General features: G+C 56.7%; 8 protein-coding genes across 8 annotated transcripts; 3 read left to right on the top strand and 5 right to left on the bottom strand.

The window, feature by feature from the left end:
* Positions 1-1,092: 1,092 nt before the first annotated feature.
* On the top strand, positions 1,093-3,447 carry F5144DRAFT_488255 (fork head domain-containing protein; the record flags this gene model as incomplete). The annotated part of the gene is made up of 4 exons (XM_066785650.1): positions 1,093-1,197; positions 1,343-2,377; positions 2,427-3,244; positions 3,348-3,447. 4 exons carry the CDS (start codon positions 1,093-1,095, stop codon positions 3,445-3,447), a joined length of 2,058 nt encoding a protein of 685 aa, XP_066644747.1.
* Positions 3,448-6,454: 3,007 nt separating this feature from the next.
* F5144DRAFT_591622 (pyridoxal phosphate-dependent transferase) lies at positions 6,455-8,070 on the top strand (the record flags this gene model as incomplete). The annotated part of the gene is made up of 4 exons (XM_066790293.1): positions 6,455-6,833; positions 6,891-7,028; positions 7,097-7,446; positions 7,513-8,070. 4 exons carry the CDS (start codon positions 6,455-6,457, stop codon positions 8,068-8,070), a joined length of 1,425 nt encoding a protein of 474 aa, XP_066644746.1.
* A 222-nt stretch (positions 8,071-8,292) lies between these two features.
* F5144DRAFT_567579 (uncharacterized protein) lies at positions 8,293-9,557 on the bottom strand (the record flags this gene model as incomplete). The annotated part of the gene is made up of 4 exons (XM_066788599.1): positions 9,005-9,557; positions 8,815-8,917; positions 8,543-8,701; positions 8,293-8,446 (listed from the first exon to the last, which is right to left on the bottom strand). The coding sequence occupies exons 1-4, from the start codon at positions 9,156-9,158 to the stop codon at positions 8,296-8,298; spliced, it is 567 nt and encodes a 188-aa protein (XP_066644745.1). The 5' UTR covers positions 9,159-9,557.
* F5144DRAFT_567577 (uncharacterized protein) lies at positions 9,540-12,129 on the bottom strand. The gene has a single exon (XM_066788598.1). The coding sequence runs from the start codon at positions 12,019-12,021 to the stop codon at positions 9,841-9,843; it is 2,181 nt and encodes a 726-aa protein (XP_066644744.1). The 5' UTR covers positions 12,022-12,129; the 3' UTR covers positions 9,540-9,840.
* Positions 12,130-14,690: 2,561 nt separating this feature from the next.
* F5144DRAFT_180737 (uncharacterized protein) lies at positions 14,691-15,279 on the bottom strand. Its single transcript, XM_066782719.1, has one exon. It carries the CDS (start codon positions 15,171-15,173, stop codon positions 14,838-14,840), a length of 336 nt encoding a protein of 111 aa, XP_066644743.1. The 5' UTR covers positions 15,174-15,279; the 3' UTR covers positions 14,691-14,837.
* Positions 15,280-16,301: 1,022 nt separating this feature from the next.
* On the top strand, positions 16,302-19,691 carry F5144DRAFT_180704 (P-loop containing nucleoside triphosphate hydrolase protein). Its single transcript, XM_066782718.1, has 5 exons — positions 16,302-16,633; positions 16,698-16,781; positions 16,838-17,087; positions 17,143-18,634; positions 18,692-19,691. The coding sequence occupies exons 1-5, from the start codon at positions 16,578-16,580 to the stop codon at positions 19,273-19,275; spliced, it is 2,466 nt and encodes an 821-aa protein (XP_066644742.1). The 5' UTR covers positions 16,302-16,577; the 3' UTR covers positions 19,276-19,691.
* Positions 19,692-20,108: 417 nt separating this feature from the next.
* Positions 20,109-21,178, bottom strand: F5144DRAFT_180685 (uncharacterized protein). The gene is made up of 2 exons (XM_066782717.1): positions 20,904-21,178; positions 20,109-20,797 (listed from the first exon to the last, which is right to left on the bottom strand). Exons 1-2 carry the CDS (start codon positions 21,032-21,034, stop codon positions 20,386-20,388), a joined length of 543 nt encoding a protein of 180 aa, XP_066644741.1. The 5' UTR covers positions 21,035-21,178; the 3' UTR covers positions 20,109-20,385.
* Positions 21,179-22,163, bottom strand: F5144DRAFT_180684 (uncharacterized protein). Its single transcript, XM_066782716.1, has 2 exons — positions 21,956-22,163; positions 21,179-21,899 (listed from the first exon to the last, which is right to left on the bottom strand). The coding sequence occupies exon 2, from the start codon at positions 21,806-21,808 to the stop codon at positions 21,323-21,325; it is 486 nt and encodes a 161-aa protein (XP_066644740.1). The 5' UTR covers positions 21,809-21,899; positions 21,956-22,163; the 3' UTR covers positions 21,179-21,322.
* Positions 22,164-24,862: the final 2,699 nt, after the last annotated feature.

Below are 24,862 nucleotides of genomic sequence, written 5' to 3'. Positions count from 1 at the left end.
GTAGTTGGTATGCCGAATGGGAAATAGGGCCTATTTTCTTTTTTTTTTCTTGCGATGGTGGGTATGGTTGGGTGGGTACGCTGTGGTGGTGAGTTGGCCTGCCCCTCACCACATCCATTGCCCTGTATAGAAGTTAGTAAACAAGACATGTGATTTCTCGACCTTTCTTCCAGTCTCGCTGCAGTCTTCGTCACCTTCCATCCCTTTAAAAACTATTTCTATTTTTATGCTCGTCGGGCTTTGTTATGAAGATTCAAGGTGTGACTATCAATTGAGGTGGCTGGGTGAACCGCAGGGCGTGGGTTCCCTTCATCTGATCCTCCAGGTGGATTTTCCACGAACAATCAATAGTTAAAATATTCGGCGCACAGGGAACAAAACCGCCAACAGAACTAACTGGAGCCCACTAGTCTAAGGTGCATGCAGATTTAGGGCTGAGACCTCGAATTCCAAGTGTCTTTATCTGCATGAAACATATGCTCTGCCTAAACAATGATGCACCCTGAATGCAAATCTGCATGCCCCCGAACCCTCCTTTGTTGACTTCGGTGGACTTGGGGAGAATGGAAGAGAGGGGGTTGGGAGTGGAGGGCGCAAGTCAAGTGCGGTCCCCTTTGTAACATGACGAGCTTGTGCAGTTGCACCGCACGTGAATCCCCACTTCGCCCCACTAAGATCAGCGAATAGACTTGGCTGATTGGCCACTGACCCCTCCGTCCCTTCCTCGCGTTCAAGGCGCGAAAATCCCAAGTCAATTAAACAACTTGGACCTGGAACTCACCAAGTTCTGCATGCTCTGTCCCAAACCAAGCTCGCAATCGCATTCAGCTCGGCTTTGTTAGTGACCCGGACAACGACGCACTATTGTGGCCACGCCATCTCGGATAGTCGCTGCTCAGCAGCCAATTTATATTTCAAGCAGTCTTAGAGGCATTGCGCGCAAGAATACATCGTGTCGCATTCGTTACCAAGCTCAGCAGTGGGCAACGAAAGCTCCCACTTCAAGCTCGCCGCCGAATATACTTAGCCAGCCAACACCTCTTTCGACCCCTCCCACACGATACCTCACCTGATGGTGTAGCGCGATAAAAAATGCCCACGCCTACTAAACGCGCACAACGCGTTCGCCGTGATTTGCGCAGCGATGCGATCGCTGAGTCTTCTTCGCCATCCCGCCCCTCAAAACGGCGCAGAAAGGTAAGGATGTCCCGTACCCCTCGGTCGCGAGCCCTCGACTTCGACCTCGACCTCGATCTCGGCTTCGCCACTCACCCATAGCTGTGATTGCGGTTTTGCTGCCCCTTTACTTTTTCTTCATGCGCTAACCCTGTGTTTTTGGTAGAATGATGAAGCCGCCGAAACAACCGAGACCTCCGAACCCGTCGATGAAGGCGACTCGTCTCACCTCGCCGATCAGTCCGCAATCGAAGACGACGACCAGCTTGTGACCCGGGTAAGCCAGCATTTGCTAGCTCCCGCGGCGCAAGTGCAGGCCAGCAAGGACCACGCCAATAGCATCCACGAGGCGAACAAGGAGGGAGTGAAGGCCTATGCCAAGATCGCCGCTTTGGATTGGACCTACTACATCACGAGGCTGACTGTCAACATTGGCCGCTCGTCCGACCCCGCCCAGGCCCGAGCGGATCAGAACCAGAAGGACCCCGATCAAAATCAGGAGGACCCCGACGCGATACACATTGATTTGGGCCCCAGCAAGCTCGTCTCGCGACTTCACGCAGTAGTTTACTTCAACCGCGACCAGGAGAAGTGGTGGTTGCTCGTGAAGGGGCGCAACTCGCTGAAGGTGGATGGCTCGCTGTGGAAGGCCGGCCAGGCCGGACCCCTGCGGAGTGGTGAGGTCATCGAAGTTGGAGGCGTGGAAATGATGTTTGTTCTCCCCATCGACCTCGGCCCACTTCAGATCGCCCAGCAGTTCCTAGAGCGGGCCGGCATTGTCAAGCCGGAGCCTTCTGCGACCCCCGCGCGACCGACACGCCATCCCTTGCCGTCGGGCGACGGCATCCACACCAGCTCCCCGACCAAGTCGTCCCGCGGCCAAAGCTTCCAGAAGCCCCTAGCCCCGGCCCCGCCGGACTACAAACGGCCGGGTACCCCCCCTTCGGCTCGCGCCCGCGCCATAACGACGGCCAAGACGCCGCTTATCGAACACGGCGCGGGGCCGTTGATGATGAGCAACAGTGATGTTGATTTGAGCCTGGAAGAAAATCGACACATCAAACCCCAATTTAGCTATGCACAAATGATTACACAAGCGATTATGAACACGCCGGAGCAGAAGCTCAACCTGGCCGGCATCTATCACTATATTCAAACACGATATGCGTACTACAGGAATCAGCCCGCTACCGGCTGGCAGGTATGTCTTTTCTTCGTATCCCATGTTACACGGAGCTAACCTCGCACAGAATTCGATTCGGCACAATCTGTCCCTGAATAAAGCATTCGAGAAGATTGCGCGTTCGACGGATGAGCCCGGCAAAGGGATGAAGTGGCAGCTCGTCGCTGAGTCTCGAGAAGAGATGCTGCGCACAGCATGGCGAGGAGGCCGCGGCGGCCATCGTGGCTCCTCGAATCCGTCGTCGCCAAGCCAGCTGAGCTACATCACTTCAGGGCCGAGGGACATGGCAGCGAGGGACCCAGTTTCGGCGCGCAAGCGAAAGGTGTCGCCGTCGGGGTCACCCCAACCCCGCTCGTCGCTCCGGGAGCTACGGGACTCGCACATGACCCCTGTGCGTCCGATACGGAAACCACTACCCGACGAAGCCGGCGCCGGTGGGGATGACAGCCCCCTCCCGCGTGCACGCAAGGCCAACACGTCGAGCACGCTGGGGCTGGTCGAGAACGCGCCGGGATCACCGACACTGACGTCGTCGTACCTGCAAGACGACGGTGCATCGTTTGTCACCCCCGCTCCGCTCCGAGTGCACCCCAAGCTCGCCCCGCCGAGCACCGCCCAACGGCCCAGCCAGCACATGCCGACTAGTTCCCCGGCGCCGTTCTGGAAGTACGCCGACATTGGGAGCACCCCGCTCAAGCCCGTGCACGCGCCGTTCGACCTGAGCCCCTCCAAGGCGCCCAGCGGCCTGCCGGCCCCGAGCAGCAGCCCGCCGCGGAGCAAGTCCCCCGCGCCGCCGAGCCCCACGCGGCGGAGCAGCCGCACGCCAGTGGACGAACCGCCGAGCCCTGCGGGAGAGGAAGACGACGGCGGGTTTGATCTGACTAAGTGAGTGTGCTTACCGCTTACCCTGCGAAATACGCTGCACTCCAAGGCCGAGAAAGTGCTGCAATGCAAATAGCCGAGCTAGCTAACACTGCCTGCGCAATAGGGGTTTTCAGAGCATCGGAAGCTATCACGCCCCCGTCGGACACGGCAAGCAGGTCCAGCCGGCATCGAACGGCGACTTGTCCACCAGCGGCAGCTCCTAGCAAGCGCGCTGTGTTGTGGCTCAGTGAACTGTTTTCAACAAAATCAACTCGGCCGGTTATTCCTAGCTGAATTTTTGGGTCTACCTACTTTTTCTTTTTTTTTAAACCTCATATCACTACCCGGTCTGCTTGCGTTGCTCTTCTCTCCTCCCCTTTTTCTTTACCTTTTTACCTTTACCGTGGAGTGGAGTGGAGTGGAGTGGAGTGGAGGGATTGGCGGCGTCTGTGTAGGTACCGTTTCTGTTCCTGGGTTCGGCTGTTTGAAATATTGTTAGGGGCGGAAGAGGAGGGAGGTTTGGTCATCACTAAGTAGTAGCTACAGCAGCAGCAGCAGTATCGGCGTCAGAAACGTTACTGGCTATCATTTCGCAATCGGGTCGGTGGTGGTTTTTGCTTCTTGTTCTTGTTCTGGTTCGGGTCGGTTTGGTTTTTGGTGTGTGTTTTTTTTTGGCGGAGTACGGGGGGACCGGGTTGGCTTGTTTTGCAAAGGCCGACTACTGGTGGTGATGGTGACGGTGATGGATGTATGATGCTGGCTGGGCTTTGCTTTGCGGATACGAGGATACGTTTCAGCCTTTCAGTGATGCATTCCTTTAGTTTTTCTGTCACTCTTTTTTTTCCGGCCCTCGGTCGGTCAGCGGTGGCTTGGGAACTGTCCCGTTATGTTATGGGTAGTTACTGAGGGAAGATGTGGTAGCTGATATGATGGCATGGTTTATCTCCCCCACGCACCAACGCATGTCTTGTCTTTGGTCCTTGCTCGCTTGAGGGGCTGTGATCTTGTGCGGTCAGTTGGAGTTGGAGTTGGGTTTGGTCGTGGTGGGAGGGCCCTGAGTACCCTCCTGCGAGTCTTTCGTGAGACCTTGAATCGAGCCGGGGTATGTACTTGTGCAGCTTGCGGATGCAGAGGCGTGAGAAGTGGTGAAGCAGGATCGAGAGCACCTCGCCAATGGGCCCTGTCAGACAAGGTCGCGTGGAGAGCAGGGTCCTCTTGTTGCGGTCAACGTGTGGCCAAGGGTCTGGGGCGTCCTAGCTCAGGAGTCGGTGAGGGACGAAAGGTAGCATCCATAATCCAAGCCTGTTTTCACCCTACCAAGTGGCTAGTCTCAATTATTCCCGAGACCCATCGTCATATTCAGCTGTGTTCCTACATGATGTGGTTCTAGAAGCTAGCCGAATCTTGATATTCAGGTCGTCATCCAGCTCCGAAACGGTCACCGCTTCGGCTGACACGGCGACCCCCCGTTGCATCGCTCGGCCCGATGATAAGTCGACAAGCGCTCGGGCCAGTAGGGCTTCTTCCCGCCCCCATCTATCGGCCTGGCGTGCTTTGCCTTGCCTCGCTCTGATGTGACGGTTCGACATGTTTTGACCGGTCCTTTTGCTAGCTTCGGGAAGGGCCGGCCAGCTGCTTGGCTTTGGCTTGCTGGCGGTCTGACTGATTGAGGTTATTGTGGCCGAGGGAGGAAGCTTACTTGCATCCGTCATCCGTCCGTCCCCGTGTCTTCCACACCCCCCCTTTTTTATCACTCTGACACTTGTCATCCCTATTAGTTGGTCAATCTACGAATACAAAGTACAATTCTTCTGTGTCTACCGGCGGCCTCCGTAAACGTGGCCGAGAGGTACTTCGCACTTTTGTTGTGGTTTGAATCACATCACGGTTCCCCTGCACACCTCGCGGCTGCCAACGGGCCAAACTCCGTGTTGGGACCCGACACTCTGGGCGCAACCACCCAACTCACGCAGTTGGTGGGGGAGGGATGGAGGGGGGGTAGTAGTGTTGCACACGCGGCACCACGCGAGGGGCATGCAAGCGGGCAGGGCAGCGGAATCTGTGCGAGGTTTGTGTTCCCGTCCCCGGATTCGGCATACCGGCCTCGGCACGCTTTTTTTTCGTTTCGTACACGCCCTTTTCATGATGTAGGTAGATTTTTGGGGTCGTCACTAACACGTCTCCCGAAACGGGAAGCTCGGGTTCGACCAATGTGACGGGCCCCGATTGGGTGCCGCTTCCGTGCCGAGTCTGGATGGCCCCCATACCGGTCCGGTGCTTGGTTTTGCTGGTTCGCGAGTCGGTGAAGCGGAAGTTGGAGTCCTTGGGGGAATGAACACGGGTGGGCGGTTGGCGGTTGGCGGTTGGTGGTTTGCCGTCGACGTAACCCCCCCCCTTCTCACCTTTTTCTGGGGGAGAAAGTGGGATCATCAGGGACAAGAGTGGCACTGTAACAGAGGACAGGCCGTGTCAGTGTGCGTGTGGTGTCAGTGCCAATGCCAGTGTCAGTGCTCTCAATGCGATGGACGTACATGTAGTATTGCGGCCCCCTTGTTCCATCATCTATCCGGAACTACACTCATACCACGTTTAGCACATTCACCCAACTCCCCTGTCCGCCAACGTCACAATTCATGGCCCGCGCGTGGAGTGATGCGACCAGGCTGTGCATCCCAGGTTCTTTCGAGAACTTCCCTCGGGTGAGACAAGTCACTAATTTGCCACCCGGTGCTTCCGTTCTATGAGTCTGTTTAACACGACACCCCCCTCCGTCCTTGGCCCCTTCTAGCCTGGATGTAGTATGGTTGTAATACAACCTACATCATGAAGTTTCTTTGCCATATGCAGCAGCCAACGGCCCCCCACATGGCTCTGCATGTGGCCAACGGCTTGCTGAAGCCGATCCTGCTGCTACCCTTGTCTTTCACACCGGCGTGGGTGTGAGCGGCTGACCACCGCCCGTGCGGGACGAGAGCCCGTCGGCATCGCCAAGTGGTACCCGTGTCGGCGCCACTGCCGAAATGGAGCGGACGGGATTGTCACGGTGAAGCAGTGGTGTTGGCTAATGACGGCTAGGAAAAGTGGGAAATGGGCGAGGAGTGGAACGATTCTCTTGCTCGTGAAGAGCTATAAGAGATATTCGCTCTCTCGGCTCTGTTACTTGGGCCTCGAGGCTTCGGCGTCCGTAGAGGCTTCACTTTTCCCTAGTCAGGACCCCCTCCGTGCGTCAAGATGGGACAATTCCTCTCGTCGCCGTCCAAGTCGGGGAGCCGAATTCTCCCCCGCAAAACCGAGCACGACATCACCGAATCGAGTTCCGACCTGGGTCATCCCCAAACAGTCCTAGATGGCCTTCCCGTACTGAAGAAAGCCAAGGGCCACTACTGGTACCCTACCAAGGGTCCCAAGATCCTCGATGCTTGCGGCGGGGCCGCCGTGGCCTGCCTCGGACACGGCCGTCGAGACATTGTCAAAGCAGTGACGGCCCAGATGGAGTCGTACACGTACGCTTCATACGCCCATTTCCAGACCACGCCCGTCCAGGAGCTTTCAGACTGGCTCACCAAGAGCACCGGCGGCCAGATGCAAAAGGTCTACGTCATGTGCTCCGGTGAGTGTCCCTTTTCCTTCTCGAGACCTTGTTCGAAGTGAGCTAACACTCTCCCAGGATCGGAAGCAATAGAAGCGGCTCTAAAACTCTCCGTCGAGTACTTTCGCTGGAAAGGCGAGCCCGAACGTGTGAACTTTATCGCCCGCCTTGACTCCTACCACGGCACCACCCTAGGATCCCTCTCTGTATCAGGCCGTGAGTGCTCCCCAGCACAACCAACACCACACCATACCCCCCCAAACTAACACCCCCATCCCCTTCAGACCACACCCGCCGCGAACCCTTCCACCCGCTCCTCTCCCCCACCCACTTCCACCACATCCCCGCCTGCAACCCCTACCGCGAAGACACCACCACCACCACCACCACCACAACCTCCCCAACCTCCCTCTCCACCTACCTCTCCCACAAAACCGCCCAACTCGAAGCCGCCTTCACCCACCTCGGCCCACACACCGTCGCCGCGGTAGTCCTCGAGCCCGTCGTCGGCGCCGCCCTCGCCTGCATGCCCGCCCCCGCCGGCTACCTAGCCGCCATGAAAGCGGTCTGCGCCCGTCATGGTGCCTTGCTGGTGCTGGATGAGGTGATGTGTGGGATGGGAAGGACGGGGTGGGTGCATGCTTGGCAGGGGGAGGGGGGAGGGTCTGGAGATGGGGGGGGTGGTGATGGTTTGGGGGAGGGGGTGGTGCCGGATTTGCAGGCGGTGGCGAAGGGGTTTGCGGGGGGGTATGTGCCGGCGTCGGCGCTGTTGGTGGGGGGGAAGGTGGCGGGGTTGATGGAGCGGGAGGGGAGGGTGTTTACGCATGGGCATACGTACCAGAATCATCCCGTGGTGGCGGCGGCGGCGCTGGCGGTGCAGCGGGCGGTGGAGAGGGAGGGGTTGCTGGGGAATGTGCGGGTGCAGGGGGAGCTGTTGGGGAGGTTGTTGAGAGAAAGGTTGGGGGCGCATCCGAATGTGGGGGATGTGAGAGGGAGGGGGCTGTTTTGGGGCGTGGAGTTTGTGAAGGATAGGGGGACGAAGGAGCCGTTTGAACCGGGGCTGGGGGTGGCCGAGAGGGTGCAGAAGGCGGCGGTGAGGGAATTTAAGGTGTTGGTGTACCATGGTCAGGGGTGTGCCGGGGGAGGACGGGGGGATCATATCATGATCATGCCGGCGTACACTATTTCGGCCAAGCTGGTCGCTGAGATTGTTGAGAGGGTGGCGGGTGCCATTGAGGAGGTCTTTCGGAGGTTGTGAGGCTGTAAAAGGGGGCTTCTCCCCAAAATCATTATGAGATGTTATTACTAAAGCCACCATTCACCGTTGGAAGAACGCCATTGAGATACCTATCACAACTCCATCGCAACCTAACCAACACACTTCCCACCCAGCTAAACTCCAACAAAACCCACCCACAAACATCGAGACAGACTAACCCCCCCTTCACCCCCCTCCCAACTGACCTCCTAAACCAAACCACCCCTACTCAACCCCCAACACCCTCAACGCCTCCCCAAAATCCGGCACCTCATCCGCACTCCCCGCCGGTCTCGACCACCTCACCACCCCCTCCGCATCCACCCCAAACGCCCCCCCAATCTGCCACCGGCTACCGCTCTGCGCATTCCGGTTCCTATCCCAACATCACAACCGCGTCAGCAACAAAACCACCCCAAGAAGATCCCGGAATCGGACTTGGGTAAACGGGAGTAGTAGGAAAAGAACATACCAAATCCCCTCCTCGGTCCCCAGCTTCCACGTATGCCACAGCGCCATGGGGTTCACAGCATACCACGTCGAGCTCAGGCCCAGGCCCCAGGCGTGGTAGAGGGCGCGCTGGGGGTCGACGAGGACCTGGACTTCCCACTCGCCGCCGACTTGGACGATCCTAGCGAGGAGGGGGGCAGGTTGTTAGTTTGGTTGAAGAGTGATGAGGGGGAAGGGGGGATTAGGTTGGGAATGGAGGAGGGAAGAAGGGGAGAAGGGGAGAGGGAGGCGCACCACTTATCCGTCTCTTCTTGATTCGACTGCGAGACAGCGACGCAGTGGATTTCTGGGTGGTGGTTTGAGAGGTCGGTGAGGAGTTTGAATGTCTTTTCGGCGACTAGTGCCAGTGTTAACAACCATCCGTGTTAGAACTGCTTAATACAGAATGAGAAGAAACAGTGGGTTTGACTCTAAAATGACTTACAAGGGTCGCCGCAGTGGCGCAAAAAGACAACCAGCACGGGCTTGTCCTGAGGGAATTGGACGTCGCTGCCCAGAGATGGAGCGCGATCCCCTACCTTGGGAACGGGAATCACTTCTTCTTCTGGTGCATGGGAATTCTGCTGTGGTTGGGACATCGTTCCACAGAATCGTATATAAATGTGTAGCAGGGCTTTGATGTTTAGGATGCTGTCGTGGTTTCTGGCCGAGCAGAGTTTATGAGCAGGTGGTCGATGTTGTATGACTATTCAGCAATGAAATTGCGAGTAATGTGATGAGATTTCTCGGTGTTTCTCTGTCGGGAGTGAGCGCGGGTTTGAGATCAGATATGAGTGAGTAAGTGGGCGGGAGCGAGAAAGGTCAGGTGCAAGCTTCGGTGGCGGTTGATGTCACTTGAGAACTGCCCGGCTTTCTTGAGGTACACACAGCCCGTGTGCTTGACTACCTAACTCCCGCATCTTCCGGACTGTGGGGCAAACGCAAGGGGGCCGTGTAAGTGAGCCCACATTCTGCTGAACACCGTGACAATGCTGGACTATGTAGGTATTTTCAAGATTATGTAACGTATAAAATTAGTAAAATATTTGTTTGAAAGATACGGGGAGCGCAGTTTGCAGCCTGGAACCCGACACTGTAGGGGCCTGCGCCAACCGCTGCTTTCCCCCCCGGCCAAACCGTCAGAGAAGCTTATATGTTTTCCAAATCCACCATGTCCAACGCCCCATTAAAGATTGCTCTTGACCCGGGTATCTATCCTCGTGTATTCCATCAAACATTATGTCCCACCTAAACGCCTCCCACCCGCATACCCAGATCCACCTATGCGACGGCAACATATTCGGTCAGAACATCCCACTCGGCATTCAGCCCGCCCAGTTTCCTGAACAGCATCACCCAGCTCGTACCATCCTCCTTATCCGGCCCGATGATGGATTCACGCACGCGGAATCGCTCCGGCACGTCGTACGGCGCATCCGCGCTGCGCTGTCCCGTGACCGGACTCAGCTGGCCCACGCTCAGGCCCTGGTACTGCATGAAGCCGGCCATGTGCATCCCTTGCCCCGACCCCGGCCCCATGTCCATGCTCATCGACTGGAGCTGCGGGGAATCGTCTGACGCCACCGACGGCGATCCGGACTGCTGTCGGGAATGGGAATTCGAATGCGTCTGGGGGTGGTGGGAGTGCGCCTGTAGGGGCATCATGAAAGGGCTAGCATCCATGGGGGTGGCCGGCTCGAGCGAGATACCCGGCGGCGGGAGCGACGTCGCGCTCCACAACTCGGATGAGCCGTCACCGGACCCACCCATGTACGGCGTCGATGTCGCAGGGCCGGTAATATCGTCGAGCGAGGAGGCAACCGAGGGTGTGACGCTGAAGGAATGGCTCCCCGACCCCTCGGCCGGGTCGAAGAACAGTGTCGGGTCGATCGGCATGTGCCCTGTCATATCGCTCATACTCCCCACCTCGGCGCTGCCCGTAGCCGAGGACGACGAGCACGAAGATGTGACGGGCTGGGCAACGGTTATTGATCCAAAGTTGTCCGAAAAAGGTGCTTCCGACATTTGGCTGTCCCATGGATCCTGTCCGAGAACCGAAGAATTGGGGAAGAGCCCCGGCAACTCGGGCGGCGAGGGCTGCCGGGAGTGGGGAAGGCTGTTCGGTCGCAGGTGCTTCTCCTCTATCCGCATCGTCCGCTCCGCGATGGCAGCCATGACGTTGGCCCGCCATAGGTTCTCGCGCCGCGTTGGGTTCCGCCGGAGGAGGTCCAGCGCCGCACGCCGGATGATCGGATGCCTGCACTTGGCGGCTACAAAGTAGAGCGGGGCGATGATATACATTTCAAATGTAAACACGGTCGCGAATCGCCGTGTGTCGGCTGCCGATGGCCCAGGGGCGCCCGGTCCGCCGTGTTGCTCCGGATGCGCCGGCGGCGCACTGAGCGAGTTGATGAAATCGGTCGCGAGCGGGATAATGGCTGAAAAAGTATCGACGTAATCGTCAAAGACCGTCTCGTGTTGGCTGAGGGCCGTCGAAACCCATATAAACGTGGCGTGGACGTGTATCTGTATCAGGGCAATCGGGCCCACCAGCCGACCGCGGGATTTCGTCGACCGGTATAGGGAGAAGGCGACGTTAAACTTGGCTAGTTTCCTCAGTAGATGGTCCTGCTCCTTTTCAAATGCCCGCATCTGCTCCGAGGGAATCTCGCTGAGTTTGGCCAAACGTGTCGTCTTCGCGAACCGGAGGCACTGGTCCATAAAATCGTAGAGCGCGTACCGGACCTCGTCGATCGTCTCGAACATCATAGGGACCTCGGTCAGCGTCTTGAGCGGCGTCGGTATCTCTACGGGCTCGCCGCCAAACATGAGCGATGTCAAGCTGAGCCTGGTGTACATGGGCACCAGGTGCTGCCTGATAAGGTCGATCTCGGGGTTCCGTGTCGGGCATTTGCGGCCCAGCTGGCTCAAGATCTGACGGCCCTGTTCAAGGTGGAGGAGTGATTCTCTGTCTTTGCTCTGCATGAGCTCAATGCAAACGAAAAGCACACAGGTGAGGAGGGGGACCAGCGGTCTGGCGTCGACGGTGCGCATCTGGTCCAGCAGACAGGCGATAGCCCGGTTGTATTGATACAGGGCGAATGAGTTCCGGTCTTCGGCGTTGAGGTAGGGGGTCATCGTCGCCTGTACCATCCCTTCGTGGAGGCTGCTCACGGCGAGCACGGCATGTCGTACGGCGGGCTCGGACTGGCATATTTGGAGAACCAGTACCCGCCAGAAGGCGCCATCGAGGTCCCCGGACAGACAAGGTGCCGTGATGTGCTGAAAGAAGTGGAAGGCTCTCCTCTCGTCTGAGGATGCCCAGTCGTAGAACAGCGCTAGCGGCGCTTGTGGCTCACCCACGCTGCTGGTTATCGGTCCAGCAGACCGGCGCCGCCGTTGCGCCATGGTTTTGGCATCGAGGTAGCCATCACACCTGCGGCCCGTCTTGGTGCAACGCATGCAAAAAGGCTTTGCTTCGTCGCACTTGACTTTGCGGATCCTATCCCACAACGAAGCAGAGTCCGAGGTCAGCAATGATGTTTCGCGCTACCATGAGCTTGCCGTCCGCCCCCTCCCCCTCCCTTCCTGTCCCCTCCCCCCGCTGAAAGGCGCACAAAATACCCGGGACCGAGTGGCCGATCGAGATGGGGACCGGGGAGGCATGGCGACGACATGGAGGTTGGCCTAGTACTCACTTGCATGTTATACAACCGGTCCGGACCTTCTTGGACCCTTTCCTCCCAGATTGCGGGGGCCGAGTGCTGGATGCGGCCGAGTCCGAGTCGAGCCCCATATTGGCTGAGTTGGCGCACCCTCTTGCTTTTTCCTACCCGCTGGCTCGGATTTCCCCAGCTCTTTCTGCTCCCTTACGTAGCAGTAGTTCCTTCTTTCTCCGCGTTCGACCGAGTGGTTCAGAATGATGATGAGTTTTGCCGAGAGAGGACTGTGGGGTACGCGAGGTGGCGGTCAATCCTATCCATATAAGCGCTGCTACCGGCGACTTTTTTTGTAAAATGTTGCCGCTCCCACTGACCACCGCCAACGGGGAGTGTTACACATCAGATAGACTGGCATCAAGGATCTGACCACCACTGCCTGCCGTCCTCGTGCTCCGCCTATCCCGGGAAGACTGGGGCCTTGGAACTTGCGGGTGCTCCCCGCGGCCAGAGGGGTGCCAAGCAGGCGCCGACTTTCTCGGTACGGAGACACATGGCGCAGATGTGCCGCAGGGGGGCAGAGGATCCGGCCGGGCTTGCTAGCAGGTCTCTGGGCCACTGGCCTAGGCAGGACAGGGGTTGAGGAGAGAGGATTAACGCGGCTTATCGCCGGAGCCAGTCGGGGGTTCGCACCTGCCTACACCGTAGCAGTGAGTGTCGAATGGGTGGACTAGGTGTAGATGCTCTGCCCCCTCTCGCAATAAGGCCTACACTACAAAGTAAGCTCTACAAGCTGACCTGCATTTTTCGGTGACACCGGGAGCGCTTACCAACCAATCCGGACGGCTGGGTGCGAGGGGAGAATAGATGAACCGCGGAGGGGAAACGTGGGCGGAACGGCGAAGCACCAAGTTGCTTGTTTCTTGTTTCCAGGGAGTGCCTGGTGCGAGCGGATATTGCGGGAATTGGAGCAACAGAGCGATGTTACTACCTAGCTCCCTCGCTTACAGAAAGGTTGCGCGCGCGCGCGTGAGAGAGAACTGTGGGGAGAGAGAACTGGGAAAAATGAAGGAGACAGCCGGGATGCGGGTTTCAGAGCATGCCAAACAACGATTTGCAAGGCAAGAGAAGGTTTCAAGGTTGCACTGTAGCACGCGGAGGTTGGTGTTAGGGTTCCCAAACTGGCAATCTTCCTTCCATACCTAACAATACTTGGCATCCGACTCTCCAGGTTGCCAACCTAACTCGGTAGTTCCTTCCATTCTGATTCTCAGGGGAAGGGGGAGGGCGCTTGTTCTTTCCAGAAGACAACCTCGAACCATAACACTCTACCCGTAGGTAACTAGGTACCTAACCTTCTCTCAGCCCTGCACGCACAGTCAGACTCGGACAAGTCACGGGAAAAAGGCGGGTCAGAGTGTCGCACAAACTTTGACCTCGATCCAGACCTCAAACGTGGCAGTGGGTGGTCACATCAAGCCAGAGAAATAAACTCGGGGAGACTCCAAAATTGGCGCTCGAAATTTCTTTCCTAATTGGCCCTCTTGCGTCTTGGCCCCCATAGGGATTTTGATGCAGGACCGTTGCAGAAATGAATGAGGTGAGAAAATAGCTGCAATCTCCAGACATGCATCTGACCTCCCATGGTGCCACCCGGCCCCATGAGCCCATCTCGCTCAGGCCGGTCGTGAAAGCTTAAACCCTTGGAATGCTAAACGCTAAACGATCCTTTCTTGAGGCTCTTGGCCCCCACAAATCCCAATCGGCCCCCAAACGGACCCGAGATCGGGGAAATCGGCACTCGGACCGAGCCATCCCTCCACCCCCACGATATCTTCAACGACATCTCCAAATCAGATTTGAGCTTCTATTTGCTTGAAGAACGGGCGTTTTTGCCGATTTCAGTGTAGAGATACTGTCGGTGGACGGACCGCCAGGACACCGTCGTCTTGATGCCTGATGAGCAACCCCGCCTCCGCCACAACCTGCAGGGTTCTTCGGCACCGAGACATGCATCCCCTGACAGTTTCGGTGCCGAACCAATCATTAACTACAGGGATGACAGTTTAACATTGCCGGGCCGAACGGCTCCTCGAAGTTGATGGTATTTCCCCCTCCTGGATCGCAAAGACAGCTGGGTTTCTGATTCATGCTCTGTCAGCGAGTGTGGTTCGTCGACGTCACCGCTTGTTCGTTGTCGCCTTGCTGGCCAAGCTTCCAGCCGAGCTCGCTTAGATCCGGTGTTGGGACGGTGAAATGGCACAAGCTTTGAGGCTGGCGCATTCCACACAGTATTCCTTCTCAGGCAGATATATTTCCTTAACATCAACAACTGAAACGCGAGACCAGCCACTGCTTGATATATCCTTTACCGCTGCGTTGGTGCCTGCTGGGTTGACCTTTTGATGGGTTATGTTGTACCTCTCAGATAAAATTGAATGGTGATGGCTCACCGCAGCTCAGACAAGCAACCGAAATGTGCCCTCGTCACCACTTACATCACCGTGACCGCCTGGCCCACCTTCGTACCCATTTACAGCGCTTTCGACGTGGAGAGATCGCAGCACTCCGCGCACACATGGCAGGGCAACCCAATCATTCCCCCGCCCATTTCCTACGCTACGTCGTCACCTTGGGTAATCCCGCCGCCATTTTTGTAGCGTTGTCCTCAAAGTGTTGTTCTAGTGTCGAAAGCACTCTTAGCGAGGGCGGAGCAAGCTCCATCCCCCACGAACAAGGGAAGTTGTTGACTGATGCCTTGAACCAGAATCCTCCCGTCAGCAAGGTGCCATACTTCAAAACAGTCCCAGAGTAGGCAGAACCGATCCCGTCGATTGAGGCCAACCGTGCCGCAGGCCAAGGTAGCCATAACTCAAAACACATCACATGTGAAGACCAGACGAAACTAGCGGAGATAACAAAGTGCCGGAATCTAGATGTCTGACAAGGTCGCATCGTCTACAGCCTTACCCTCCTCATCCCCAGAAAAGCTTCCATGCGGCTCTGTCATTGCCCAACGGCCAGCTTCTTGGCCGTGTGGGGGGCAAGGGTGCGGAAGCCACTTCGTGCTTCCCACCGTTCCAGGCCTTTGGGAACGGGTGTGACAGGTTCTCGGCAAAGCAGACGCCGGTCTCTGCATATATAAGATAAGTAAGCATGCAAAGGCGATGGGCTCGCAGCACACCCGGTCAACGAAGGCCCCATCCCCAAGTTTAGTAGCCCCAGCCTCGAAAGCCTCCTTCAACCTTCAGCGTTGTGCAGGAATGAAGCTGTTCGTCGGTAACTACTTCTCTCAGGTATTACTCGCAGCATGGAGATTCGGAGATCGGATGGCCTACGAGCCATTTCTCTGATGATGTATGTGATGATGCATATGATGCATGTGGTGCCAGACGGCGTCATTGACATCCACTAGTTTGAGTCAAGACGTCAGCGATGGATGTCAAACAAAATCTGCAAGTTACCGTCAAACATGACAACCCCATGCCAAGCAGCCACCAAGACTTCTTGGATAATACATCTGTGGGAGGGAGATGGCGGTTGGTGGGTGGTTGCTTGCATCAACGCAAATTACTGGGCCGGTGTTCAAGTTGCGATTCTTAACTCGGGTGTGTGATTTATTGTGGGTTCATGGTTTCCTAAACATGTATTTCCGGAGAGATCACCCGCTCGGAGGCTGCTTGCTACACGGCCGAGACGGCGCATAAAAGGCGATGGCCGGTGGCATGGTCGGAGGCGAAGTAGAAGGTCGCCTGACATTGGGGATTCGCCTCTTCATCAGAAATTAAATTAAAATAAAATCGACCAAAAACAGGAAGAAATAGAATAATTACATTGTGTTAGAAGCAACGAAAAGAACACGTCTCTCGTCTTAGCTCCGGAATGGACAACCGCCTCTTCTGCAAACCTGACTCTTTGAGAAAGACGGTGTTTGGTATACAAACGGGCTTGCATCGAAGTTGGTCGAATAGTTGAACTAGAAGGTTCCACACGGCGATCGCGCGCCATTGGCTGCTTGGTCAGGCCAGACGCTCGGGCCAGACCCCAACGTGCCTGAGATGGAACGCACGGGCTTCGCCGCCCAAGCTCCGCACGTCACTGAGTTGCCGCCTGTTGTCCCGCAGCAGCGTGGAGGCAACTTCCGAACATCCACCTCTTCTTCAAGTCAACGGGAAGACCGCCAAACTCAAGGCTCTTCTTCCTCATTACAAAAACCCAACTTTTAAAGCCCCTCTCCCCATACAACCATTTCCCCCACTCTCGTTGCGAAAGTATACTCTTTCTCGCAACCCCGCACCAGAGCACAGCTCTTCCACCCAACCCCCGCCGATTGCGTAGCTCGCGCCCAGATCCAGCAAGATGGCGCCCGAGCCCACTCCCGACCACCCCGAGCACAAGAAGAAGGTCAATTTGGCGTACGTGGGATATCTGGCGATGCATTTAGGCTTGACGTGCGATGGTTGGCTGACTTGGACATAGCGATGTCTCCGGTGCTGAACGCAAAGATGAGGATGACACCGCGACCGCCATCCTCAAGAAGAAGAAGAAGCCCAACCAGCTAATGTAGGCTGGAATCTTGGATAAGAGTATCGAGATGGCCAGCTAACCAGAATCGACAGGGTGACCGATGCTGTCAACGATGACAACTCGATTATTGCACTCTCAAATAACACCATGGATGCCCTCCAGCTGTTCCGTGGTGACACAGTGCTGGTCCGCGGCAAGAAGAGGAAGGACACTGTATTGATCGTCCTGGCCGACGACGAGCTCGATGACGGCAGCGCCCGCATCAACCGGGTTGTCCGCCACAACCTGCGGGTCAAGCACGGTGATATTATTACTATCCACCCTTGCCCGGATATCAAATATGTGCGTACTTTCCTGCCAGCTGCCCGGGTCGCCACAATCTGACAATAAAAATTAGGCCAAGCGGATCGCGGTCCTCCCCATCGCCGATACCATCGAGGGCCTCACCGGGTCTCTGTTCGATGTTTTCCTCGCCCCATACTTCCGGGAAGCCTACCGGCCCGTGAGACAAGGTGACCTTTTCATCGTTCGCGGTGGCATGAGGCAAGTAGAATTCAAGGTCGTCGAGGTCGACCCACCCGAGTACGGCATCGTTGCTCAAGACACCGTCATCCACTGCGAAGGCGAGCCCATCCAGCGCGATGAAGAGGAGAACAACCTCAACGAGGTCGGCTATGACGACATTGGTGGTTGCCGGAAGCAGATGGCTCAGATCCGTGAAATGGTTGAGCTGCCACTCCGTCACCCCCAGCTCTTCAAGTCTATCGGTATCAAGCCTCCCCGCGGCGTGCTGCTTTATGGGCCTCCGGGTACCGGTAAGACGCTGATGGCTCGTGCCGTCGCCAACGAGACGGGCGCCTTCTTTTTCCTCATCAACGGTCCCGAGATCATGTCGAAGATGGCCGGTGAATCCGAGTCCAACTTGAGGAAAGCGTTCGAGGAGGCCGAGAAGAACTCGCCCGCCATCATTTTCATCGACGAGATCGATTCGATCGCCCCCAAGCGTGACAAGACGAACGGCGAGGTCGAGCGCCGTGTCGTATCCCAGCTCCTTACCCTGATGGACGGCATGAAGGCGCGGTCCAACGTTGTGGTCATGGCCGCGACTAACCGACCCAACTCCATCGATCCCGCTCTCCGTCGGTTCGGCCGTTTCGATCGCGAGGTCGATATCGGCATCCCCGACCCGACCGGTCGTCTGGAAATTCTCCAGATCCACACTAAGAACATGAAGCTCGGCGACGACGTCGACCTCGAGCAGATTGCCGCTGAGACCCACGGTTATGTCGGTTCCGATGTTGCTGCTCTCTGCTCCGAGGCCGCCATGCAGCAGATTCGCGAGAAGATGGACCTCATCGACCTCGACGAGGATACCATTGATGCCGAGGTCCTCGACTCGCTCGGTGTCACCATGGAGAACTTCCGCTTTGCCCTGGGTGTGTCGAACCCCTCAGCCCTCCGCGAGGTTGCTGTTGTCGAGGTTCCCAACGTTCGCTGGGAAGACATTGGTGGTCTCGAGACCGTCAAGCAGGAACTCAAGGAGAGCGTCCAGTATCCCGTCGACCACCCCGAGAAGTTCCTCAAGTTTGGTCTCTCGCCGTCGCGCGGTGTCCTGTTCTATGGCCCGCCCGGTACGGGTAAGACAATGTTGGCCAAGGCTGTCGCCAACGAGTGTGCCGCCAACTTCATCTCCGTCAAGGGCCCCGAACTGCTATCCATGTGGTTCGGTGAGTCCGAGAGCAACATTCGCGACATTTTTGACAAGGCCCGCGCTGCCGCCCCCTGCGTCGTCTTCCTCGACGAGTTGGATTCCATTGCCAAGGCCCGTGGTGGCTCTGTTGGCGATGCTGGCGGCGCCTCGGACCGTGTCGTCAACCAGCTCCTGACGGGTAAGTCACTTCTGTGCTTAAACTGCGTTTCACAATGTACTAACAACAAAAAAACAGAAATGGACGGCATGACCTCCAAGAAGAACGTTTTCGTCATCGGCGCTACTAACCGGCCGGAGCAGCTTGACCCTGCCCTGTGCCGTCCCGGCCGTCTTGACTCGCTCATCTATGTCCCCTTGCCCGATGAGGCTGGCCGTCTGGGTATCCTCAGCGCCCAGCTGCGCAAGACACCCGTTTCGGGCGACGTCGACCTCAACTTCATTGCGTCCAAGACGCACGGCTTCTCTGGTGCCGATCTGGGTTTCATCACCCAGCGTGCCGTCAAGCTGGCCATCAAGGAGTCTATCTCGATCGATATCCAGCGCACCAAGGAACGCGAGGCTGCTGGCGAGGACGTCGAGATGGAGGACGACGAGGACCCGGTCCCCGAGCTCACCAAGCGCCACTTCGAGGAGGCCATGCAGATGGCCCGTCGCTCGGTCACCGATGTCGAGATCCGCCGCTACGAGGCGTTTGCTCAACAGATGAAGAACACTGGGCCTGGCGCCTTCTTCAAGTTCCCTGAGGGTGGCGTCGAGGGCAGCGGCGGTGCTGGCAACTCCTTTGGTGATGCCGGCAACGACGACGATCTCTACGGCTAAATAGGTTGGGCCTAACAGGACTATATGGTCTCTGGGATCTCGTGTATTCTAGCTCTTTTCCTTTAATCGTCACGACATGATGAGGCCATGGTCATTGGGGGATCCGATAGCTACCTACCTACCTTCAGGCTAGCTGAAACGTAACTAACCGTGCGAGACTGCGTTGGTGGGGACTGGATGGATGCTTGCTTTGCTGGGTCTGGGAGGCGGAGTCGAGTAGAATGGGGCGGCCGTAGTTTGGGGTACGGGGACAGTGTCTAGTGGCCCGCCGCATGGCAGCGGCGTGCTTGTCATTATGGCGCACTCGGACGGACAGATTATAGATTACGGTTCCCTTGACTTTGCTGCGCTCTGCTGTGCGTCGTGTTGTTGAAGGTGATGATGCGTCTACCGATTGTTATCGTGGTTGATCATACATTCAAGCCCAACTTTGCACCAGCCAGCCATCACAACCAACTACAATTCCCCGGCACATCACATGATTAGACACGATCATAGAGCGGGATACGATACGAGCCCAGGAATACAGGAATAATCGATGGTTGAGCATTTCCATTCCATTTGCAATGATGCCCCGCCCCCCCGCGCGATGCACCTATTAAGTGTACATTAAAACCCAAGAAAATACGTCCCGTTTCGTTATCCAGCCATCATTTGTCCCCGATGGCATCGCATCCCAGCCCATTCCAACCCCATGACATTTGCCTAGTCATGATCGTCCTGTCCTCGGGTATCCCCTGCCCCACTTTTTAGTCAAGCGTGGCAAAATGTAGGCAAAGTAAGTAGAAGCAAGCGCGCCATCGACGCCGCCGACCGTGGGGTGGGAAGCGGTCGGGGGTCGTGGCTGCGGGGAAAGTGAAATGAAGAGAAAAGAGAAAAAGAAAAAAGAGAAAAAAGAGAAAAAAGTAGGTGCCAGTGTCCGGTGATTCGCACGGTTGCCACACCTCCTGCATGTCTCCCGTCGTGGTTTAGGCCCACCACCCCATCCCAGCTCTTGAAGCAGAAAAAGGCCAGATGGGTAGGAGACGGCGAGCGATAGATACCCCGACGATGCAATCGGTGCAATAGCCACCACCTCCCTGTGCGTGTATATGTGTACAGCCCCCCTTATTAAGTCGCGCCGCTCTCATCCATTTCGCACACCGAATCGAGACAATCACGTGTCACCTTCAGCGCCTCATCGACGACAGTTGACGGGACGGCGAGGCTTGGCCTGGCACCGGCGCCGGTGCCGTTATTAGCCGCGGCGCCATTGGTCTTGCTGCCGTTCGGTACGGGTGTGCCGTTCTCTTCTGATGTGCCGTTTGCGGCAGCTTTGCTGCTAGATGTGCCGTTGGTCGTGGCAGTGGTGCCGTTGGGGGAGAATGTGGTGTCTTGGCGTACGTCTTCGAGGACGCGGCGGAGAAGGGCGGGGAAAGAGGTCACTTCGCCGGAACGGAGGAGGGATAGGGCGTGGTTTTGTACGGCGGTGGGCCAGTTGGATTTGTGCGAGTGGAGGGCGTGTAGGAGACTTTCTTGGATTCTGTTGTGGAAGGGGGAGTTAGCGGGTGATGGTGATGGTGGGATGTGGTGCTGGGTTGCGGGGGGTGGATGGGGGTGAGGGCCGTCGGGCTGGCTGGCTGGCTTACTTGGTGACATGGCCATCCTTTATTAATAATGAGTTGATCTGGGATCTGAGGTCGGGGTCCAGTGTGGCCGCGGTGTAGCTTGCAGCCGATGAGGGCACCTTTACGGGTGTGGTAGGGTTTTGACTGGCCATGTTTGTTGTTTGTTTATGGCTGGAGAGTGGATTGAAAGGGGCGAATCGGTGACGACAAGCGGGTGGACGGCCTTTTACACAGTTTAAAAAGTGTTGCCTAGTCTGCCCTTTGATGATGGACCGGTGTTGTTGAGGCGGCCTGAACCTAGGTCACGAGCAAGGTGCACGAAGCTCTGTCCCTGGTCTCGTGCTCGTGCGCGGGAGTGCTTCGCAGCAGTTGAGGTTGGGGTTTAAGGGGGTCGAAAGAAGTATAAACAGTATTCAATCTCAGGAACGAGATAAAGGAGGTTAGGGTCGAAGCGTAAAGGAGCTGAGCCGGTGCAGGCTGTCTGATGTCAAGGTGATGGATGGTGGGAGTGTCGAGCAAGGCTGAACAATGGCAGAGCAAGGCTGAAATGCAATGCCGGTGAATTGTCCCAAGACCACCTGCCCTGGGTGGGTGATCCGCTGTGCATCCTTGAGGCCATTGAGCCACCAGCCACCAGCCACCAGCCACCAACCACCAGCCACCACAGGCCCCACCAGCCCAGTTATTGAGCCACAAAAGACAGCAGGGGTCAATAATAAGAGCCCACAATGCCAAGCCACATCGTTATTTTGTATTATCCTTTCCTGTGTCAAACTCTCACCTAAATGCTGTTTCTTTTGTGACCGTGAATGATATGACATGCCTCGAAATATTGGTTTGCAATGTGGGAATAACATGGGTTTGCCTACCCTCTGCATCCCACCTACCATGACTGAGGCTGCAAACCTCAGACCATTTTTCTTCATCTTCCTGGTTACATTTTCCTCGTTTTGCCTCGATGCTCACATCACAATCCATTAAGGTGATCTGCTCAGACGGGATAGAAGGGCCGTGACCCTATTCTCAAGGATGAGTACCCAATGTCAACGTCATGTACCTTCATACGCACGCACCAATTTACAGATATGCAACTTCTCGGCTCAGCATCCTCCTCGGGGTTGAACATGGTCCCGACTGTCTCAAGAGGGTGGTCTCATCAATGCCCAACACGGCTTATCAATTCGGCGTCATCAACGGAAACCCGACTCTTGTCGTTGTTCTGCTTTGGGCCGTTGGGTTGTTTTTGTTTTGACCGGTCCTCCTTTTTGGTACGCTCATGTCGGTTTCGAATATTCTCGGCACACCGGTTGCTGCTGTGTTACGCCCACGGTTTCTTTTTCGGTTGCGAGGTGTTGGGGGTAATATTGGGGGGTTATCATCATGTTTATGCTTATGAAGACGGTAGGGTCGGTTGAAAAGTCCTTTGTGATGCGTTGTCAGCTGTCCGGTAATATTTTGGGTTCTTGGGTCGAAACGCGGTAGGAGGTTGTGTTAACGTGGCAGCAGTTGACGCTGTGCGTTACACAACCGCCGTCAAGCGCGGCTGACTTCGCCCTTGACCTGACGCTGGTTGGTTAGAGGATGCATTCCTCAGAGTTCGGCGACGAGATGCATATCTCCCTTCGTCATTGGGGTCATACAAACAATCCACGTCAAGCAAGCAAGCCGAAGACGACATGGAATACGTTCCACGAAACACTCCTGACCTGGCCGCTGACGATACCTTCTCAGCACAGCAGCGATGTTTCTCACCTTGGGTCACACCCTATTCCCAGTTTCTTAATAGAGGACGACATCATGATCTCGTGACCACCTGACCTTACCACACCGGTGACACCCCCCAGGTCAGATACGTTCCGATCCGATCTGATCGACAAGCACGTGGACGATGGGTAACGCACGACATAGGGCATGGGGCGTTGGGGTGAGGGGTCCAGAGTCCAGACCTAATCGGAGGGAAGAGAAGAGCCTCCGACCCAGGCATCAACCGCACCATGTCAGATTCGGTAGACCTGCATATCATACCTAATCCCCGGCCCTTCCCCCCTCTCCCCTTTCGTCACCTCCTCCACCAACTTCCCCCAATGCGAGGTCCCGCATCTGCGAGATCCAACACAGCGGGTCTAGCGCTGGTGGTCCCGAGGGTGGGTGTGAAGAAGAGGGGTCTGCCCACGACGTCAGCATGTCTCAGCCCAAGGGTCTCAGTGGCTGATCCGATAAACGAGGAACACAAGCGAGCGCCAAAGGGGAGGGGGGGTGTGTATGTATGCTTGCCCTCGACAAGCCGTGTTTCAGATGGGAACAACCACTCACGGAACTGTACGTCCACCCAGCCGGGCAGCCCGCATGCGTAGGTACCTTACTTCCACATACACGAAGGGGGGAGGGGGGGGGTAGGGTGTATTGTGGGTTGCATATGCCTTACCGAGAAGGGGCTGGATGGTCCAGAATGCCCATCACCCCATCGCCACTTCTCTAAGTTGTCTCTCCCCCACCCACCCCGTCCGTTCCAACACCCACCCCCCTGCTTCTGCATGAGATGAGATGCCGCAGGTAGCCACCATCACAAACACACACACACTCACATCCAACAGCTGCCGGCACCGTCGCCGCCGCTGCAGGTGTGGTGTGTGGTGTGTTGTGTGTTATGCTGTGTTTTATGAAATGCGGATGCGGGTCAGCGACGGGATGGCTTCCTAGAATAGCCGCTCCTGCACACCATACCTGCCTTACCTGCCGTTCTCTGCCTTGCCTGCTCACTATCGAGCGAGGCTTCACCGAGTCCATCTCAATTCCCGCCCAATTCTCACCCCGGTGTGGTGGTACATGTCTCAATCGCAGAATTGGACATCTCCTGTTCGAGCTGGGCAGCCATACATACCCTACACCACATACGAATACACCGGTCGCGAAGGCGGGCCAAAATGTAGTGTAAGCCAAAGCCGGCTACTCCCCATCCTTCCCTTTCCCCCAAAATGGAACCCTGAGGCGGGGGAAGGGGGGAGGGTGGAGTGATGATGGCAGAATGAGGGGAGGCCTGCCGGCTCAAGACGGGAGACCCCCCAAAAAGCGACCTGTCACCCGGGGACATGTATGTGGTATGTAATCATGACGATCCACAAACATTGCTATTGCTGATAGCTACACATTTCAAGACTGGCCAGCCCTCCCCTCCCCCCCTCACTCCCCTCAAAACCAACCAGCCAACCAGCCAGTGAGCAGCCAAGTCAGCCAAAACCAGCCAGTGAGCATCCTGCAAAGCAATGGCCGTTCTCGAGTCGTCGGATGATTTGGATGGGCTGCATGCTGCAACACACCCGATTCGGAAGTGCGGGCGGCGCGCGCCCAGATGCGGGAATGGGGGCTGGAGCTGCTGGGCTGGAGCCGGGCTAGGCTTGGAATGACGTCTCGTATTGGGGACACGATAACTAGACTACACTCCCTCTGCCATGCCCTTGCCCTGTTGGTGGATCGGCCTTGCTTGCTTGCTTGCTTGCTTGCTTGCTTTTGCTTATTAGGGAGTCTGGATAGTTACAGCCCTCACCCCCCCTCACCCCCCCTCACCCCCCTCCCCTTTCCCCTTCGGGTTGGTGGTGAGAGAGAGCAAGGATGGCGGGTGGTGTGTGTGTGTTGTTGTCTCTCCAGCTGCGAGTCGGGGGACCGTACCCGGTGGTGGGTGTGAGGGCGGCGTCTTCGGGGTGGGGCCCCTTTCTGAGACCTCTGCACATCAGCTCGCTGTTCGGATTGGTTGGTGGTGGAAGGGTGTCTCACTCAGTGGTTTGTTGGTAGGCGCTAGGCTGTTGAGGTGGCGGGGAGGTTGTCAACGTCAACGTCAGATCAACACTCAAACTGCTTGGAGGGGTTGGGTTAGTTATTGGTGAATGTACGATGCGAGACCTCGAGGCTGAGTGATGGTTGGGTTTGAGGCCGTGCTTTGGTGAACTTTGTGTGTTGAGTGTGAAGGGGCTGTGTGTCTTGAT

This window comes from Chaetomium tenue, assembly GCF_020726465.1.
Source record: "Chaetomium tenue strain MPI-SDFR-AT-0079 chromosome Unknown F5144scaffold_3, whole genome shotgun sequence".
Classification (NCBI taxonomy): domain Eukaryota; kingdom Fungi; phylum Ascomycota; class Sordariomycetes; order Sordariales; family Chaetomiaceae; genus Chaetomium; species Chaetomium tenue.
The sequence above is the reverse complement of the archived record's forward strand: the minus strand, read 5'-3'. Positions and strand labels throughout refer to the sequence as shown.

Bases quoted from the DNA above. Each gene is read 5' to 3' on its own strand.
- F5144DRAFT_180685 (XM_066782717.1), bottom strand. From the start codon at position 21,034: ATGGCCAGTCAAAACCCTACCACACCCGTAAAGGTGCCCTCATCGGCT. The intron at 20,798-20,903 runs GTAAGCCAGCCA...CTTCCACAACAG, and splicing joins AAGGATGGCCATGTCACCAA to AATCCAAGAAAGTCTCCTAC.
- F5144DRAFT_567577 (XM_066788598.1), bottom strand. From the start codon at position 12,021: ATGCGTTGCACCAAGACGGGCCGCAGGTGTGATGGCTACCTCGATGCC.
- F5144DRAFT_180737 (XM_066782719.1), bottom strand. From the start codon at position 15,173: ATGCGACCTTGTCAGACATCTAGATTCCGGCACTTTGTTATCTCCGCT.
- F5144DRAFT_180704 (XM_066782718.1), top strand. From the start codon at position 16,578: ATGGCGCCCGAGCCCACTCCCGACCACCCCGAGCACAAGAAGAAGGTC. The intron at 16,634-16,697 runs GTACGTGGGATA...ACTTGGACATAG, and splicing joins AAGAAGAAGGTCAATTTGGC to CGATGTCTCCGGTGCTGAAC. The intron at 16,782-16,837 runs GTAGGCTGGAAT...CAGAATCGACAG, and splicing joins AAGAAGCCCAACCAGCTAAT to GGTGACCGATGCTGTCAACG.
- F5144DRAFT_180684 (XM_066782716.1), bottom strand. From the start codon at position 21,808: ATGAAGAAAAATGGTCTGAGGTTTGCAGCCTCAGTCATGGTAGGTGGG.